Below are 19,262 nucleotides of genomic sequence, written 5' to 3' on the forward strand. Positions count from 1 at the left end.
GCTTTTATAGAGAGGTAAATAACAGAATATTGTCTGCCACTGCTGTCTGACCATCACTACAAAGGTAGGTTGTCTCATCTCAGAATAGGTTTTTAAGTGATTGCTGAATACCATAATGTGATAATCATTGCAGAATTCCGCTGCTCACAGATGTTTTTCCAGAACAGATTGAATGGGGGTAAAAACAGCCTTTTCTTTTGATCCTTGGCTTTTAACACATTCTCTAACAGGGATGTCATGTCACTTTCACTGCTGGCTGCAGTAATTAGTGACAGTACATTCTGTTAAATAACCAGCAGGACTTATGACAGGGAAGACACACATGCAATTGCCTTCCCAAACCTGATATATATATATATATATATAAAAACAATCAAATCAGAAAGATGAAGTACACACAAACTGTACATAAATACATATTCAATAACCCACAAATTCAAAATGTCTATCAGCATATCGCCCATTCATTCATTTGTACTATCTCAATTTCACAAACCTTGTTTTTAAATCATGAGCCATACACTATATATAGAGGGGTCATCATAGGTCACTTTGGTAAAACCTTATTCCAAAGCAAGGCTGCTTCAGTCATGTAGCTTTTGGCCATTTAGTATTTTTACTTCTTGCAGCAAAGGCAGCTGCAGTAGTCTTTAGGACAGTTTCACATGGCTTCATTGTTTGAAGAAAGGGCACTCCTGGATCTTGTGAGAGGCCTAATGACTCTAAGAGGAGGCTAGAAGAAAGGACAGATGAGGATAAAAGCAAAGAGGGAGATAGAGTTTAGTCAGCTAATAGCTTCAACGAATTGCACAGTATATGGCTGGTGTTATTTTGTATTTTTATTATTTTCAAAAAATCCCAATGGAAAAACTAACAATATGTTAGTCTGTCTCTCAAAACATTCTGACCTCCATACCCTGTCTGTGAATAAACTGCCTTAAAGCCCATTGGTTCCTACTGAAGACATACCCTTTTAAAAGCTGGTCACAAGTATTTAGTTTTATTTTTTTTAAAGGAGTCAACAATAGCTGGGCACTGTACGTTTTTGGAACATTGCTAAAACAGAAGTGGTTTTCTTGGGGACTATTTTTAGCTGCATATTAATACGCACGTACTAAGTATTGATGGCAGCAGAATGCTGTATGTGGGATTGACTTAAATAAACTACAGTGCCCATGTTCATTGTGATGTAGTAACACCCAGTGCAATCGTGCGGCTCATTGATGTGTTTTTAGTATTGGGCAACAAGATGTCCATGGCACAGAGGAATAAGCTGTATCAGGCTTCGGCTACACTGACAATACTTATTCATAGGATTAATTTATTGTTGTTTTTGTTTTTTTCTTCATGGGATTTGTTGACTATAACAAAAATATTGAATATTGCTGGTGTTATCTTTAAAAACAGTACTGCTTCATTTAGCATCACCATGCCAAACAAACTGGGTATTTATTAATACATTTCATCATCTAATATCATTTAATCCAGGGACCGATCCAACATCACATCAAAAGTTTTTATCAGGGTTGAAATACACGGGAAGGCAATCAATGTCAATATGTCAACCATGTTTGGACTTTTTCCCATGCCACATTTCCAAAACAAGTGAGCAATTGCTATCATGCAAAAGCAAGATCACCCATTTATTTGATCTAAACAATAATTTCACTGATATTCAATACATGATTCAGCTTCACCAGTGCAGAAATCCTGTTAGCAGTCAGACTCTACACATGTGCAGAAGTACTGAACCATGATGATTTATTTAGACCTACACCACAGCAGAAATTAGTGAATCAGTGAGTAAAGTGCCACTCTCAAGGGGCAGTTAGAATCGGACAGCAGCTGAGCAGCCACGTTGACGAGGCAGTATACCTCAGGAGCCTTCCTCTTAATCAGCCTGAGCTGTGGAGAGCTTGATGCTGCTTGCACCCCTTTCCCCACCTCCTCAGGCTGCTCTGGAGCTGGAGGAGAGGGAGGTGGAGAGGGTGTGGAGGGTGGGGACGACTGGGGTGTAAGTGAGGGTGTAATGGGTGTGGACTCAGACTCAGAAGGTGAAATGGTCTGGGACAGCAACTCCTTGGAGTCCCATTGATCCAACCCCAACATCTCATACTCAGTCATGTCAAAATCCTGTCCTGTACCATGAAAAAAGGTCGGTGGAGGGGATGAATAATGTGTCTCTGGTCTATTGAATTAAAAGTATACTTTTTATGTAATTGCTTTAAAGTAGCAGCTGATTTTGGTCAGCAGGGATTATTAGATGTCATATCATAAAGTATCATACTGCAGACCACAGAGCAGAGGCCAAATAGGAAGTTATCATAAGCCAATTTGTTTTTTTGCAGCACAAACAAGCCTAACAAGCCTGTTCTTATTGAGTCCCTTCTTAATATCTGCAGAATTATGTCCACTCGGGCTAATTTCTATGTCATATAATGCAATGACAGCAGAAAGCCAAAACATATATTTGACAATATTGTTTAAATGGACTTTAAAATGTCACAATAGTTTTAAAGGTCACTTTCTGTGATATTATTGTTTCATATTGTCAACAAATACCTTGAAAAGACCAAAACCAATAATGAATTGATATTTATAGCTTATAAACACCTGAGTGAGCCACACTGTTGTACTGAGTGACATGTTCCTTCATTGCAATGAACATGGGCACTGTAGTTTATTTTGAGTCAATCCAACATACCCCATCCTACAGCCATAAATACTCACTAAAGCACCATACTCATTATGTGTATTAACCCACTGCTGAAAATAATTCCCAACAAATGCACTGTTCATTCCTGTTTTAGCTATGTATCCTAAAAACTACAGTGTCCAGCTTTTTTAGGAAATTACTGAGCATACGTGGCAAGTTTTGGTCTGTTAATGGGGTTTGTTGACAATAACAAAATATAGAAAAACGCCAGAGTTATATATATATATATCCCTATAATTGAGTGTAGTCATAAAATGACAGCAGCATGTGAATCTCAATCATCTCAATTCCTTCTACAAAAGGAATAAATAACTTAAAAAAAGACACCCGATCCAGATTAAAACAAACAACAACTGTTTCCACATGATGTTAAACTAGGAACAAACCCCCTCCCCCCAGCTACATGTGAGTTTTATCACAGGGTGGTTAGTCTGGCAGCCCTGTGAGGCCTGACCTGCTCCAAACAGGAAGGCAGGACTGAAGTTAGGGGGCCACTCAGGAAAGCACAGGTTTTAAACAATATCGTTCAGGAAGACAGAAATCTTCAAGATAATCAGTTTTACACAAACAAACCAGCCACTGCTATTGAATAATAATGGTACGATAATGGCTAGAACACTAGAACATAGTTTTAATATGCCTCTATAACAACATTAGCTTGTACTTTTCTGTGCTGGCCAGAGTAATGTCTGCTCACCCTTGTTGTAACTCTCCGACTTGCTACGCATCATAGCTCTGGTTCGATGCTGTGCTGCTGCAGGCTGCGTAGTGGTGCCAGGGCCGGTGTTAACGGTGTCAGACTCATAGGAAGACAGATCCTGCATGCTGAAACTCCTCAGTCTGTCTGACAGGACCCCTTGGCTCTTGAACAGGTAACACCAGGTTTTTATTTTAGTGTCAGCAGCAATGTGTGGCAGTTAGAGCTTAGATCATCTTTAGGGGCATACATCATTTTATAAAAACATTACTACTTTACAAACAAACACTCAATAAGCCTAATTTATTATGTGAATAGCAAACAACATGCTTGATCCCTTATATACACTGACCCTCTACTGGACCCCCAGGTCAATACAAAACAAATATCCAGTTTGCATTACCTTTGTTGCAGCCATGACTGCAGCTGTGGCGGCAACATTCAGCCCTTTTCTCCCAAAATGCACCAGTGTGTCATAGCTTTTGTCCTTCGCTTGGCAGATATACTCATCAATGTCCTGAAACAAGGACAAAAACAAATCACATGAACATTGTGTCTCTCTTTATTATTATGTCACTCTGTATTTTAATGAGCTGTATAAACAGGTGCTTCTTACATTTCTCGATTGCGTTACTAATGTTCACCAACTCACTAATGTGTTTCCTGACTCAGACATAGAGGAAAAGGAAAGGAAAAAGGAGGAACACCATGGCACTTCCTCTCTCCTGTCCTGCAAACACATCTTTAACAGCTAAAGTGGAAAAGTGAATTGGCACAAAGATACTTTTGTTCTCTAGACAGCTGCAAAGCTCGAATTCTATTATTTACAAAACGATGGAGATTAACTTAAACTGAATATTTTCACCGAAGCCTTTCCTTGAATAGCACCAGCGGAATACAGGGAAAGTACAACAAAGGAAGGGTTTTCACCTTTTCTTTTGAGGAAAGCGTGGGATGAACAAACTTCCTGTATAGCACACTGGAGCCTTTAGTGTAAGGGGACAGCAGCCACACCACAAAGGCTATCTTCAGTTCATAGTAGAAAGGGATCCTGCAATGAAGACACAAAATAATGGAGCCACTGGTACAACAAAGCATAATGAAAATGTATGATATGAACACAGTCAAGAGGTATATTATTCAATTAATTAACATGAAATATCTGAAGTCACTTACCAACAAAGAAACATATCTGTAAACACTTCCACAGCCGTGAATAGTGCAAATATTATCCAGTACATCATCCATTTCACCTAAAATGTAACAGAACAATGAAAGATAGTTGAAGTAGCTACACAAAACACCTTGTAGAATTATATCTGTGAGGACGACACTGCCGGATTTATCACCTAAGTAAAAATACAAATGATATACTCACATATTCTTTCACATCTTTCGACTTTACAGCTTTATAAGATGAGTACGCAGGATATAGTGTACCGAACACAAGTCTAGAAGACATAAAATGTGCCCATCAACTTCAGAAACAAAACATTTAATACTGCAGTACAACATATATTTCAAATGTGCATGATGACACATCAAATCAAGACATTTTAAATGCAATAATCATGATTATGAACAATACATTATGGCAGAGATTTCAAATTAGGCTCTTGAAAAATACCTGTGCTAAAATGTTAGATGTACAGTATTTCTGTCCTCATAAATCCAATGAAAGTATCTGGAAATAGTTTTGCTGTTTCAATATATACAATACACTTTTGCCCATAAGCTTTCTGAGCTACAGCCTACATAACTAAACAGATGGGCAGGTTGTCGGTAGTCAGGTGAGATCAAGGTATAGACCAGAAAAGGTGCAACAGCTTTTCTGTAGAAATAAACTGTTAAATCAACCATGTAGTTACAGTAGATTTAGCCCTGGCTGATTTGGTTAAACAAGCTGTCCAAGTGCTAAACTTCCAGTCATGAAGTAAAATTAGCTTCCATGTGTTTTCTTCCTTTTCTTTAAAATTATATTTGTGTATCGACACGTGCTGCTAGGTGTCCTAACAGAGACAAGACCCTGTTGAATTGCTACAGTTAGGCAACAGCTGAGTGTGTGACCTGATCGAATTACTAACCCACATCATGTTGCACCTCTCCAGCCTGGCCAGCTAACTAACAGAGTTAGAAACACAAGGCCACTAAATATAAATCTGTGGGAGACGCAACTAAACCTTTCTGTTGGAGATTGGACCCAAAATGACCCACATAAGCAGGTTGTGAACAGCCAGGTCTGAGACAGTTCCATCTACTGTATGTAACAAGATCTTGTAATCTAAATTTAATTGCCTCACTATTTTTAAGGTTGGGCCTGCCATTGGTATACTCCACACGGTCTGCAATGGCGCTGATTCATACTTTGTGCAGGTAGAAATAACCATAACTTGCTGTGATAAATGTCGTCCTATTGTTTAATCATTCAAATCCCTAGCCATAAGGGAATATCTGGGGATGTATGCATCTCTTATTACATGAATAACTCTTGCATTGTAACCTGAGAAGGCTGACCCATCCCTTTTGTTTTTTCCCCAATATGGGACATCAACAGAGAATATGGCTCCACTCAAAGACCGCTCCTGTTGTTCAGTCACCTCGCTGCTCAGTGACATTTAGCTTTCTGCCAGTGAAAGACGCCTCTGAATTCTGGATCTGACTCATATGACCATTTTATGGATGATAATAGATTATTCAGCCAATCACGTCACCTCTTTGTCTGTGTAATAAAAAAGGGGACTTGATAAACACAAAGAGTGCCAGGCTACTGAGCGCTGTTCAGAAATACAATATAGCCTATACAGGCCTAGCTCAGCATTCCTGCTGCTGAAATGGCAAAGTACAATCCTGTGGAATTTGGACTGTTTTCAGGCAAAAATTATAGACGGACGTCTGATTCTGATTAAATATTAGACAATTTGCGGGGGCTCGTAAAGCGCGCCGCTCCAGCACCGTCAATTGGCGGCTCAAATACCCGCAATAACCGAGAACCGCAATTTATTATTATCCTCCTGTGACAGAGCATATTGAAAGAAATAATAAAAGCACTTACACCACAAGTCTAGAGATGATCCAGGAGACCATTGCGCTGGAAAGTCGACAGGACGCGCTGTCAGCAGGGAGGAGTGTCCTCCAGATGACAGGCAGGCGCGTGCAGGCGGCGGCGGCGGCGGCGTCTGGACGCACACAGAGCGACGTGATGCAGAATAAACAGTGACTATTGCTCTTATCCATAGATGGCAGTGTTGCATTGTACAGACAACACAGATACTCAGTCAGCATGACTGGTAGGTAAAGACGAGGCTGCCTGGCTAAAAGTGGCTTTGGATGGGATATGATTGTATGAAATAACTGTGTATCCGTAGAGGAAAATAGTTTATGTTGGGCCCCTAATGACACCATTTCCCTTTGCAGAGCAAACATAAAAACCGCCCAGAGATCCAGACACTCAGTTTGTGGTCATTTTGATTAAACGATTAATTTAGAAATATACACCATGTGGGTATGGGTGAAACTTAGCAATTTTCATTATTGATAAATCGGCCGCTTATTTGCTATATAATTCATTTTCTTCTATAAAATAGTGAAAAACGTCTATCACAATTCCCTAAAACCCAAGTGACAGCTTCAGATTGATTGTTTTGTCGGATCACAGACCAACACCCCATAATATTCACTTTAAACAACAAATCTAAAGGAGCTGGAACCAGAGAATGATTTTGCTTGACTGAAATTATGAATTGATTATCAAATTAATTGCCCACCTTAACATCATATTAACTAAAATAATACAGCTCTTAAAATGGGGCATGAATTCTCTCGACCTCTGGTTAACATACCTGGGAACAACTGCTACATTAGAGCTACAGTACCTTTGATTTGCCTTTGGCTAACATACTGAAGCCAGAACACAGGCAAGGGTTTGTTAAAGTACAACAAAAGCTGCTGAGGGAGTGCTGTGGCTAGTAGAAATCTAATAGTCCAGTCATTTTAAGCCAAAATGGGGGTCAACCTTGAACAAATTGCAACAGAAGCAAACTCAACTGATTTTGTATCCTCAATATGTCCTGAGTAAGGAAAAAAAAAGCCCCGAAGAATCCCATTAGGGGAAAGTTTCGAAGAAGACCCAAATATAGCCTATTCATTCTTTTTCTCACGTGAATAGTGTAACAATTTTAACCTTTAGATATCACCATGTAAATTACTGAGTTGATTACTTACATCTCGACAAACAAAAAATGTATTACAAGTTTTTTTAAATTGTTAACATGGGCAAATGGTGCATAATCTAATTATGTACAGTATGTGCTAATTTGCATAAATACCACAACAGATCTAAACATTGGGTATAGCCAGGTAAAAATGTCTTGTTGAATCTTGTTGACATTTTACAGTAAAAGATGTAATGTTAAGGTCTGAATGGAACCCATTTAGGCTACCCATGAGCATCAATACATAGAGGCAGGAAGAAGTACTTTAAACTAGCCTTTATTAATTATTATTGCAGAGATGGGGAACAGGACCTACCTTTTGTCTTCTGCATTCTCCTTACCCTTGTCTCCTGTTCTTCCCTCAGACTCAATCCCCAGAAACAGTCCCAGCCCCAAACCCCAGCTCTGCAATAATAATTAATAAAGGCTGGTTTAAAGTACTTCTTCCCACCTCTATGTATTAATCCTTTTGACAATTGTGAAGCCAATGAATGGCTTCAAAATACACAAAATGCACTGCCAAAAAGCTTTAGGTTTCTTGACCTTCTTAAATAAACAGACTCTACATATCAATATAATGTAATTCTATTCCCATCATCTGGCAGGTTAAAAATAAAAAGGCCCATAATGATTTGACATAGTTTCTAAGTTTATCCATCAGCACCTGATTATTAGTAGACTGCAATCCCAGAACAGCAGAATGATGAAAAGCAGCACTGAGTCATTTAATTCTTTACTGTTCAGTTTGTTTTCAGAACTGCTGAGCAAGCCGTTTTATTTGCCGGACAGGTATTGGTGTGAACACAATTAGATTTTCTGTGCACTACAGTTTCTGACCTGTTGAGTGGGCTGTTGCAAGTTAGCAGGTTCAGATTTCCCAAAAGCTTATTTGCGATCAGAGCATTTAGTGTTTATTGTGACGTTGAAGGGCTAAATGTATAGGAAGTTATTGCTCAAAGCAGAAACAGGTGTAATACAGTCTGCTTATTGGCAACCTTTGTTCTTAAAAGTTTATTTCCTTATTTCCCCCCATTCACATAGAAAAATTATACACACAATACTTTCACAATACATAGGTCCTGCACTAACCAACCTTTCCATTTCCTCTGCATCTTCCTGCTGAGAAGGAAGTCAATTGTGATACAAAGTCAAACATTTAACAAGCTGAATGTTAACGCAAAACTGATGAGTGCACTTAACATGTATGATCTCATATAGAATAGATACATTTTAACTGTACAGAAAATTAACTATCAAAAGGAGAAAGCCACCCACTTCTCTCACCACCACTCTAGTGTTTCAGATAATGTAGGCTAGTTACCAGTAAACAGAACAGCTGTTGCTTACAAACCATATCCAAACAGATTGGAACAACTTCTGAATAGTGAGCTCGGGCATGATTTAAGTGCAGGGTGGTTATTTAATCGCTTGTTTGGATTATAAATAGCCGAGTACCTCCACCAGTGGTCCATAACTTAGGACACAAGAATATGATGAAGCACTGTAGGCACAGCAGGCTTTTCGTACTTACAATATATACACTTTCCATTACCTTCTGTTTGACTTTGGATAATAAAGACTTACCAAGGGTTACCCCCGATAATAAAAGACAAAAAGCAAAAACACATTTTTGTCTGAGTAGACCAAACGTTCTATAAAAAAACTTTTTAAAGACATTAACTGTCGTAGCACAAAATGAACCCCAAATGATTATGTGAAACAATAATTGTAATATGAAGCGGAGAGAATGCTCAGCACGGTAAAGCCAGCCCCAGAATTGTCTCTGTTCTTATTGGAGTGAGCAGACTGACTTTGACAGAACAATGGTGGTTCACCTTAGCTCCTCAGAGCTGCCAATCTTGACTGCATCGCTTCAATGTCCTCCTCTGACTCATCATCTGAAGCTGCAGCAGCTGCAGCAGGCTTTATTTCAGGCAAGGCGTCTGTGACTTTGCTTGGCGCTTTGCCAAGGGCACCTAACAAAGCAAATAGAACCATGAAATAGAGCAATCAGTGTTATTCATGTGTGCTGTAATTCAATTTGTGATTCAGAGTTAAATTCCTCAAAAATCTAGACACCAAAACCGGAATGTAACAATGTATTGCGATGATTTAGTCGAACAAATCTCCTCACCTGCTGTGATCTCAAAGAGGATCTTGTCAACTTCCTCCTCTGCTGCTTCCTCCATCTCCTCTCCATCTTCCATGCTCTCAAATGTGTCTTCCAGCATTTCCTCAATGATGCCAGCCTGAAAGATGAACATGTGTACATGATGCCATGGTTTAGTAACTTTTTTTTCCTCATGAGGAAGTTAAGTGTAGATAGTGATGATCGGAGTTAGCCGCATTGTTCCATTTCTTGTAGTAACTTGATTGTAAGTAAATTGTATCTATTTATGTTGGACACTGCTGCTGACCTTCATCATCTCCTTTGATAGTTCCCTCATGGTGGCCTGGATCTCTGGGATTTTGACAAGGTTCTGCATCGCTTTCATCACTTCTGTGCTCTTCTGCATGGCCCCGGCTACACGCAGTACAGCTAGAAACACACAAAATACATTCCCTTCACTGAGCAGAACATTAAAATCCATTATAAAAGAGCAAACTGTTAAACTGATGACAATAAAGATTTTTTTTTAGATAAAATGGCATACATTTTCCCCCTGTCTAATAACCCAGATGCTGTACCACCAAACTCACAAAGCTGATTCTTCATGCTGAGTTGCACAGAGTTCATGTGGGCTTTGGAAGCGTAAAGTTTTGTGACAGCTCGTTTTGACTGAATCATCTCCTTTGCGAGAACCACACACACATCCTTCTGGCCCCTTTTGGCAGCATCTTTAATGGATCTTTTAACTTTTTCTTCTTCCCTTTGGATATCTGAAACAAAAGGGCATGTCATTACATACAACAACAAAAACTAAAATAACTTATATAATCAGGTCGCTGCCTCTAGTGTAAAGATATTTATACTTTTATACTAGAATTATGTTATTTGACCTTTTTCAGGCAAAGAAACCAATTACATAATTTAGTAGTTGTCAGTTCAAATCAAGCAAAATGTCCCAATTTTGCTTTGAAGTATTCCAAATGAAATTAATGAGATTATCTTTTCCATTTGTTTTTCAGATATTTAGACATATCGAATGAATGACTACAGTTTAAATGTATGGATTGGACAGACATTTTACAATTAAAAAAAACACATTATACATTTTTTTACAGTTACAGTTGTACAACTGCTGACTGTATCTTACCTCGAATTTGTCTGTCAATCACTCTCATTTCCTTCCTGATTTTTTGAGACCACTCATTGACCTGCAATTATACATCTCATTAAAAACTGCATTTATATTGCCTTAACAGTGACAGTAAGTTTGTAATACCCACTGCAACATAGCGTTACGTGTAATATTAGACTAAAGCAATGTACAGCTTTTAACAGCTAGCTAAACAGTTAACGTTACAGATCACGATGACAGCTACGCTAAGCCAAACACAATGAGTATTTGTTTACATTGAAGCGACTGACAGCAGAGTTAGCTTGTATGCTAACTAGCTAGCTCTCAGCACAGTACCTAAAATAAGATTGGTTGATCGGTTAATGGGGCATATAAACAAACCTTTAACGTTAAATACGGTACAAATAATACGGGTTAACGCCGGATACTATTACAGGGACTGTTAGCTAACTGTTCGGTTAGCAAGAAGTAACGTTAGCAACAAATTGGAGGAACTAGGCGGACTTAAACTGACAGCTAACGTTAACGCTAGCAAAAGGCGCTGTCGTTGTTTTCTTACTATGGACAAAACGCTCAAAGACAGTCCTGATCTTCAGCCCACAGTACTCACCATCTCTTTTGGTGGCCTTTCTGTTGTTCTACCGAACAGCCCCATTGTGACTACCGAGTTAAATACCAAGCTAACCCACTGTACACCCACCTCACTAAAACTAGCTGGCTAGCTCAGCTTGTCGAACCAGCACTTCCTGTTTTCGCTCAGTCCCCTTGGGCTCAGTACGAACATGAAGGAGCATTCAGTCCATCTGGTCCTCATCAAGTGCTCAAGGGAAGAAAAAAATCGAACCAGACACACAGCCAATAAAATGTGTTTTCTGGTAAGCCATTTATTAACATTAACAAAAGGGTTAACATAAAATATATTCACTATGCATTTATGACCAGTCAAAACTTTATTTAATTTTTTTTTGACTAAACAAAATAAATACAATAAAATGTAAGATATCTGTAATTACATTCTGACTCAGAAATGTGAATTCCAGATAGCTCCATGACTAATTAATATTTAAATTCTTTCTCATTTGCTTGCACAAAGTGGTCACTATCTTCCCACGATACCTTTGATTTAGCACATTTAAAGAAATCATACATCTTAGTTATTACTTGTCAAATTCATTTGAAGATATCTGAAACTTAAGTTATTACTTGTCGAAACTAAAGTTAATATATCTTAAACTGAAGTGTACACATTGAAGTTCCTTTTAAGAGATCTATTGTACGGTTATATTTGTCCATAATCAAAATCAAACTTGAAAACAAAAGGCCACTGATGCAGTAGAAGGATGTATTTTATGCAGGCAAAATAAATCCATTGTCCATACAAAGTCTTTGTGTTTTTCTTGTGTTTTTTTTTATCCTTGGCAAGCAATATAACACATTAATCATGGCCCCTTTTCCTCTTGCTCTTTAAAAAAAACATCCATGCTTACTTGTCTGAAACATTTATAACCTGAGGTGCCTAATGCTGCCTAATTTTCTACAATAAAAACTATTAAAAAAAAAAAAAAAAATTATTTTCAAGTGAAACTTACATGTAAAAAATGCTTGCCATAGGTTTATGTATTGCCAGAACAAACTTTCCTCAGTGTGAGTGGATTAAAGCATACTCCTGAGAAAGTGCAAATAAAGTGCTTGAGCTGACAGTGTGGAGTCAGATTTGTCAGTAAAACATAATTTTTTTTAAATAGAATTGTGCCCAACCATCATTTGGGCCTTACCCAATGCTCCTTTTCATCACGAAAACATTAATAAGATTGATGTTTTTTCATTAAAAAATAATAAAATGCTTTAGGCTTTTCTTTCTTTTACTCAACCCAGTGTTAAGTACAACAAAGTGCATTGACACAACCCCCACAGATGTTTTTCAGTTATTTTTAGCTGATTAGACTGCTGCTCAAGGACATACTGTATGTGAGGTAACCAAATTCTTTAAACTAATATAAATGATAAAGTTGTAAGTTGTCCCACCTAACAAGTGCTACGAGGTGTTTTTTTTCTTCACTGCAATTGACACCGCTACATGGATTTGATCATTTTTGGGGTGACTGAGTACAGGGTGATATTGCTATTTTTACTTAGACCCTGTACACTCACACAGGTGTTTTCACAGACACACAGTCTGTCTGATTCGGTCTCTGCTTAGGTGGATGTTGAGTGGAGCTATACTCTATGTACCAGTTAAAACAATCTTTTTCAAAGCAGACATTTTGACTTGTCATAGCAGGAAAAGCACAGGTGTTACTAGTGACATTAGTGATGGCTCTCAAGTGTCCCAGTAAATCATGAGTGTTACAGTGAGCCGCATGCACAAGGACCATGAAACTGAAGCAGCCAAATGGAATTCCAACCATCATTTATTGTATTATTGACATCTTTCCTTATACTGTGATATGTAAAATGTCTTCAGTAAAAAAAGGCCTAGATTAGTTAGTTGTTTTCTGACACATCTTCTTAATGCGGACACAAAAGTCAATTCCTGTACTTTCTGTCAATTGATGCTGCATTCTGCTTCTACATCACTACATTTCAGAGGAAAATATAGTCATTTTTACTCTACTACATTTATCTGACAGTTATTGTTACTAGTTTGCAGTCTATGATTTGTCATTCAAAACCTCTGATAAATATTTCTGAACATAAGAAGTTGTTATACGTAAAACTATCCAACAGTATAGAGTAGTAATTATAAGCTCCACCTCAACTCATTTAAAATGCTGGTTACACATTAATGTTTCAGTAATAATAATTTTATAACATAACATAGTAACACAATATTCCAAAGAGGCAACTAGCCTGTTTACTTTTCATACTTTAAGTATATTTAGCTATTTATACTTCTGTGCTTTAATTGAAATAAAGTTTTGAATGCAGGACTTTGGCTTGCTTTTTACACAGGGGTATTACTATTTTTATTTAGGAATTTATCTTTTTCTTACACCACTGCCAACGGTACATTTGTTAATTTGGGCATCTGGGCATGGGTCAGGTCAGGATGGTTAATTTGGCTAATTTTTCCTATTTACATATTTGTTAGTTCATATTAATATATAGGTTACATGTACATTTCATCATATGGCCAGGCTACACCTGCATCACAGTTTATTTCCTTATTCGAACCCTTTAGATAGCTCTTGCTTTAAAGGGGTGATAGAAGGCAAAACCGATTTTACCTTGTCATAGTTGAATTACGACAGTTTGGTGGGTAACTAGGACATACATAGAACCTCAAAATCCCATTGACACCTCTTTCCTCTGCAAATCTGAAATTTGAAACTGCCTCTGAAAACGGGCAAATCTCAACGAGCCACCGAGTTGACGTTAACTCAGTGGCTCCTCCTTATTTGGCTCTAGTCTCTACCTTTGTCACGCCCCAACATTTACATAGGCTACACCACTGATCTGAGATCAGGTAGTCTTCTGAATAGGTCGTGCAGATCTCAGAAATTGTATACATTATTCGTCTGCTATTTCATCACTAAATTCACTTCTGAAACTTTTTTATGCGAAAAATCAACTATGTGGGCTGTTTTACGAAAATTGATGGCTAATTGCAAATTTTGTCCGACTGTGTGTCGGAGTTCAGCGGCCGGTGCTGCCTGGGTTGCTGCCTCACCTACCGGCCTGTCCTCCTTCACAGACCATGGCCCGCTGTGAGCTAGATGGAGCTCCCTCCCGGCCGGCAGCCTGCAGCACTCCATACCCGCGCAAAATCACTGTTTCTGGGTTACTGGACTATCAAACGCCGCTGCCCTGACAGAGCTCCAGGGTCTCCCTCCCCTCTTCCTGCTAAATGGCCGGTGTGTGTGAATGAGAGCGTAGTCAGCAAGCTTGTTACGCCCGCAATCTCTTACCACAGGTTCCAGTTAATCTTATAATGGATATGTGTGTTGAGTTATTTAAACAAATGATCGCGGAAATAAACGCCTCTTGTCTACGAGTGAGCTGGATGGAGCTCTATCAATGAGAGCTACCTTGCCTCCTCCTAACGAGACCTCTGAAATTCACAAAAATGCATTAAATTGAAATCGGACAAAAGTGTTAGCTAAGCTTTGTAAGACCTTAGGGTGCTGTGATATACATGCCGTAATGCAATTCAAACTGTACATATATTATAGTTATGCCGGCAGCTGGCACCTGAGCGCCGGTAGTCCAGTAACCCAGAAACGGTGACTTTGCCCCGGGTATGGAGCGCAGCGGGCTTCCGCTTTCCGTCAGCGGGCTTCCGTTTTCCGTCAGACTGTGTGGAGCTCCTGAAGTCCGACACGTCTTACCAAATTTGCAATTAGCCATACATTTTTGTAAAACGGCCCATATTTGAGCTTTATATAGTGGATTTCTCGCATAAAAAAGTCTCAGAAGTGAATTTAGTAACGAAATAGCAGACAATGTATAACATTGCAGTGTCTGAAATATGAGACCTGCTGTCTTGTCTCCAATGTATGTGTATGTGGTTCGCTCAACCAATCAGCGCGCAGCTCATCTAAATATTCATAAGCATACCATATTTGGAAGAAAAACTCTTGTTCTAAATAGGGCCATATTCACAGGGTAGTTAAGGGCCCACAGAATAGCACTCGGGCCATTTTCAGCCCCACCAATGTGAAATACTCTATATAATCATTCTATCACCCCTTTAAAACTGTTTGCTAAGCTCCAGATATTAATTAGATATCTGTAACGCTAATTTCATAGATATAACTGTAATGTGCACACATCAATCCTGAAGCATGTGAGATTAGGATGGAGAAACTCTACCTGACAGCTTAAATTTAGGGCAAACGTGTCACACTGCTGTCTCTACGGCTTGTGACGTATTCCACGGTCCCCATTCTAGATTTTTCTGATATCGATCGGTTTTTGCACCAATCACGTACGGGCAATGGGTGTGACCCAGCCAATCACAGACGAATGGGGCGGGCTTAAGAGAATCCATCTGTCAGAGCCTCTGGGTGAAGTGAGGGCCGCCTAGAAGTGGGAGAATCCGGTCTGGACATCATTGCTCTCTGGGATTACTCTGAATGAGTTTGCTATAAACAGCTTGACTTACATAACAGCTAGTAATTCTGTTAGTACTCCCTCAGCTAGCTTTCCCGTGCTTTTTTTTTTTCATAGCAGAGGACACGCTTAGTTACATTTCATTTTGGAATAGACCGCCGTTGTATGTCTACCTTTTCCTCATAGCTGTCAAGTGCGGTCGTTGCGGAGGATAATTTACAAGAGGTGAATTTTATTGTGTTCATTATGTCAGTCGTAGGGATTGATGTGGGTTACCAAAATTGTTACATTGCTGTGGCCAGGAGCGGCGGCATTGAAACCATTGCCAATGAATACAGTGACAGATGCACACCGTAAGTATAAATATTGACAGTCATCACCGTGAAATGTGGTCTGGGCTGACTGGTTATGAGTTGTGAGATGTTTGCGACTGGAGGCGCACTGGCTGAGCGGTGATGGTGTACAGGCAGCAGGGGTGGTGGCTGTGATGAGGCCTCGAGTTTTTGGTTTATTCACCGTCACAGCAGGTTAACGTAGGTCAAATTGTCGCGTGTGTGTAGGTCGCTTTCTGAAATTACCATTTCTTCTTACAGACAGACAGTTGACATGCACATACAATGACCAGCCCATAAATGACAGTGATAAGGGATCTAAGGGTGTATTACAATAGTCATACTGTTTTATTTATAGAGGATAATGAATTAACTAAATGTTCAATGCTAAGAAATTTCCATGTGGGTTTGTGACTCCGGAGGGCCATATAGCAGGCTAACTGGAATTCGCTGCAGCATCCTGCAAACAGGGATGTGCAGCTGGGAAGGAGAGGGAGCATTGCACCTTTAAGGGAATGGGGATATTTTTGTGGCAAGGTGAAACTAGGCAGTGACTTTTCACTGCCAGCCAGTGTGAAATGGATCCCTAAACCTTGTATGACTAGAATCATTCATATAAACACAATGATTTGCAGTTTGTCTGCTAAATAAGAGTTACATAAGTTTCAGAAGTGATGTTTTTTTTAAGGACAGGATGAGCTTACTTTTGAAGGAAACTGTCTCACTGCCCTAGTTTGTGGTTCTTCCTCAGACTCCCTTGTGAAATTTCATCAATTGAAATTTGCCTCTCAGCACTCAACATTTGATTCGGTCCGCAGCAGTCAGTCAATTACAGTTCTGCCTCGTCTGCCACATCTATTCACAGGATTATTTCTGTTGTAACCTACCTAATTTAGTGATGTATTTATCTTCCATCAAGGGCTTGTGTATCTTTGACCTCCAAAAACCGCATGATTGGAAATGCAGCCAAAAGTCAAGTAAGATCATCCATGGCAGTTTGTCTAATTTCTGTAATAAAAGCAACATTACACACTGAAATGACATTAACTGTAACTGTTGTCTTTTTGATGAGTTTATAATCTTTACAATTCACATTTACTAAATAACCACTATATTTACTGAGTATCTTCTTCTTTTAGATCACAACAAACTTCAAAAATACAGTCCATGGCTTCAAAAAGTTCCACGGCAGAGCATTTGATGACCCATTTGTCCAATCGGAAAAACCCAAACTGCCATTCAGCTTACACAAACTGGCCAATGGCAACGCTGGAATTAAGGTAAAGCACTGTACAAAAAAGAGCATGTTTTCTCCCCCACTTTTCTGTTTTCCCCCTTTTTTCTCTGACCATGACCATTTTCTGCTGTCATTGCACACCTTTGTTCTTTAAATTCAACCATGATGCTGATCGTGATAAGTAAGTGGGATGCACAGATGTTTTTCTCTCTGTAATCCACCTCCAAACAACATATTGGCTTTATGCTTAATATGCCTTACACTCCAGCTTTTAATTAGCCTTGGAGGTCTTAATTGTATCATGTTTACAGGTGCGTTATTTGGATGAAGACAAAGTGTTCACTTTCGAGCAGATCACAGGGATGCTGCTCACCAAGCTGAAAGAGACGTCAGAGAGCGCTCTGAAGAAGCCGGTGGTGGACTGTGTCGTCTCTGTGAGTGATGAAAACATTACAGAAGCCCATCAACATAATTCACAAAGTGGTTCAATGATACATATTGATTGGTGCTTTGTTTTATAGGTCCCAAGTTTCTTCACAGATGCTGAAAGGCGATCGGTGTTTGATGCTACTCAAATCGCAGGGCTGAACTGTTTACGGCTAATTAATGACACCACTGCAGGTCAGTGTTCTTGGCAAAATTGATAACACTGAAAGGTGGAAGGACATTTAGTTTTGTGCATTCAGCTTTGTGAAATACACGAACCTTATATGGAGGTGCACACTGAACTCTTGCAAGGCATTAGTAGAGTAGAATAACTTGGGATTATTATATTTGGATTTGGATTCACAGTGGCTCTGGCCTATGGGATCTACAAACAGGACCTTCCTACTCCAGAAGAGAGGCCAAGAAATGTGATATTTGTTGACATGGGACATTCATCATTCCAGGTCTCCATCACTGCCTTCAACAAAGGCAAACTCAAGGTTAGCCTTTCACCTTTTCCCACCTCGATCCACACTTGCAGCTTTTAATCCCAACTCAATGTCAATTTTGCTCCGTCAGGTCCTCGCCACTGCATTTGACCTATACCTTGGTGGACGTAATTTTGACGAGGCGTTGGTAGATTACTTCTGCGAGGAGTTTAAGAGCAAGTACAAGCTTAATGTGAGGGAGAACCCAAGGGCTCTGCTGCGGCTGCACCAGGAGTGCGAGAAACTGAAGAAGCTAATGAGTGCCAACTCCTCCGATCTGCCTCTGAACATAGAGTGCTTCATGAATGACATTGATGTTTCTGGCAGGATGAACAGGTATACATTTAAAGTTCTCCTCCATCATGCAGCTCTATGGTGGAAAATCTAGCAGTATAAATGTTTATTTCTTCTTCATTTGTAACCCATAGGGGGCAGTTTGAAGACATGTGTGCTCAATATCTGATGAGAGTAGAGATGCCACTGAAAGCAGTTCTTGAACAATCAAGTATGTGCCTCACATTTGGTTGAATTTATCAAGGTATTTTGCTTGAGTACTGCATATAGTAAGAATCCACTCAGTCCTGTGTGTGTTTTATTGACAGAGCTGAGCCGGGATGATATCTATGCAGTGGAGATTGTTGGAGGAGCAACGAGAATTCCAGCTGTTAAAGAGAGAATCGCCAAGTTTTTCGGCAAAGACATCAGCACCACGCTTAATGCAGACGAAGCGGTCGCTAGAGGCTGTGCACTTCAGGTGTGACTCTTCTCTTGACCCCAACATATGTTTTCTTGTTTCAGTGCACTGCGTAAATATTCTGTAGCTCGTAAAATATAATCCAGTATATGTATATTTCTGTGGTG

General features: G+C 39.4%; 3 protein-coding genes across 4 annotated transcripts in view; 1 reads left to right on the plus strand and 2 right to left on the minus strand.

Annotated features, from left to right (window-relative positions):
- Nucleotides 1-48: 48 nt before the first annotated feature.
- reep1 (receptor accessory protein 1) lies at nt 49-8,519 on the minus strand. Of its 2 annotated transcripts, XM_078277306.1 has the most exons (8): nt 6,466-8,519; nt 4,792-4,864; nt 4,590-4,666; nt 4,344-4,464; nt 3,817-3,930; nt 3,414-3,579; nt 1,876-2,138; nt 49-733 (listed from the first exon to the last, which is right to left on the minus strand). In XM_078277306.1, exons 1-8 carry the CDS (start codon nt 6,834-6,836, stop codon nt 662-664), a joined length of 1,257 nt encoding a protein of 418 aa, XP_078133432.1. In that variant the 5' UTR covers nt 6,837-8,519; the 3' UTR covers nt 49-661. The 2 variants fall into 2 exon arrangements, with proteins under 2 accessions (XP_078133432.1, XP_078133431.1); XM_078277305.1 differs by lacking the exon at nt 49-733 and having other exon boundaries at nt 1,342-2,138.
- A 101-nt stretch (nt 8,520-8,620) lies between these two features.
- Nucleotides 8,621-11,549, minus strand: chmp3 (charged multivesicular body protein 3). Its single transcript, XM_078277307.1, has 6 exons — nt 11,477-11,549; nt 10,882-10,942; nt 10,325-10,504; nt 10,042-10,163; nt 9,759-9,873; nt 8,621-9,600 (listed from the first exon to the last, which is right to left on the minus strand). The coding sequence occupies exons 1-6, from the start codon at nt 11,519-11,521 to the stop codon at nt 9,461-9,463; spliced, it is 663 nt and encodes a 220-aa protein (XP_078133433.1). The 5' UTR covers nt 11,522-11,549; the 3' UTR covers nt 8,621-9,460.
- A 4,332-nt stretch (nt 11,550-15,881) lies between these two features.
- hspa4l (heat shock protein 4 like) overlaps nt 15,882-19,262 on the plus strand; it is a 9,799-nt gene continuing 6,418 nt past the window's right edge. The window contains exons 1-9 of the mRNA XM_078276881.1: nt 15,882-16,271; nt 17,170-17,227; nt 17,390-17,530; nt 17,799-17,921; nt 18,009-18,108; nt 18,280-18,413; nt 18,493-18,737; nt 18,830-18,906; nt 19,004-19,155. Of these exons, the coding sequence (XP_078133007.1) occupies nt 16,165-16,271; nt 17,170-17,227; nt 17,390-17,530; nt 17,799-17,921; nt 18,009-18,108; nt 18,280-18,413; nt 18,493-18,737; nt 18,830-18,906; nt 19,004-19,155 (1,137 nt within the window). The 5' untranslated portion in view covers nt 15,882-16,164. The remainder of the gene's footprint in view (nt 16,272-17,169; nt 17,228-17,389; nt 17,531-17,798; nt 17,922-18,008; nt 18,109-18,279; nt 18,414-18,492; nt 18,738-18,829; nt 18,907-19,003; nt 19,156-19,262) is intronic.

This window comes from Sander vitreus, chromosome 20 (genome assembly GCF_031162955.1).
Source record: "Sander vitreus isolate 19-12246 chromosome 20, sanVit1, whole genome shotgun sequence".
Taxonomy (NCBI): domain Eukaryota; kingdom Metazoa; phylum Chordata; class Actinopteri; order Perciformes; family Percidae; genus Sander; species Sander vitreus.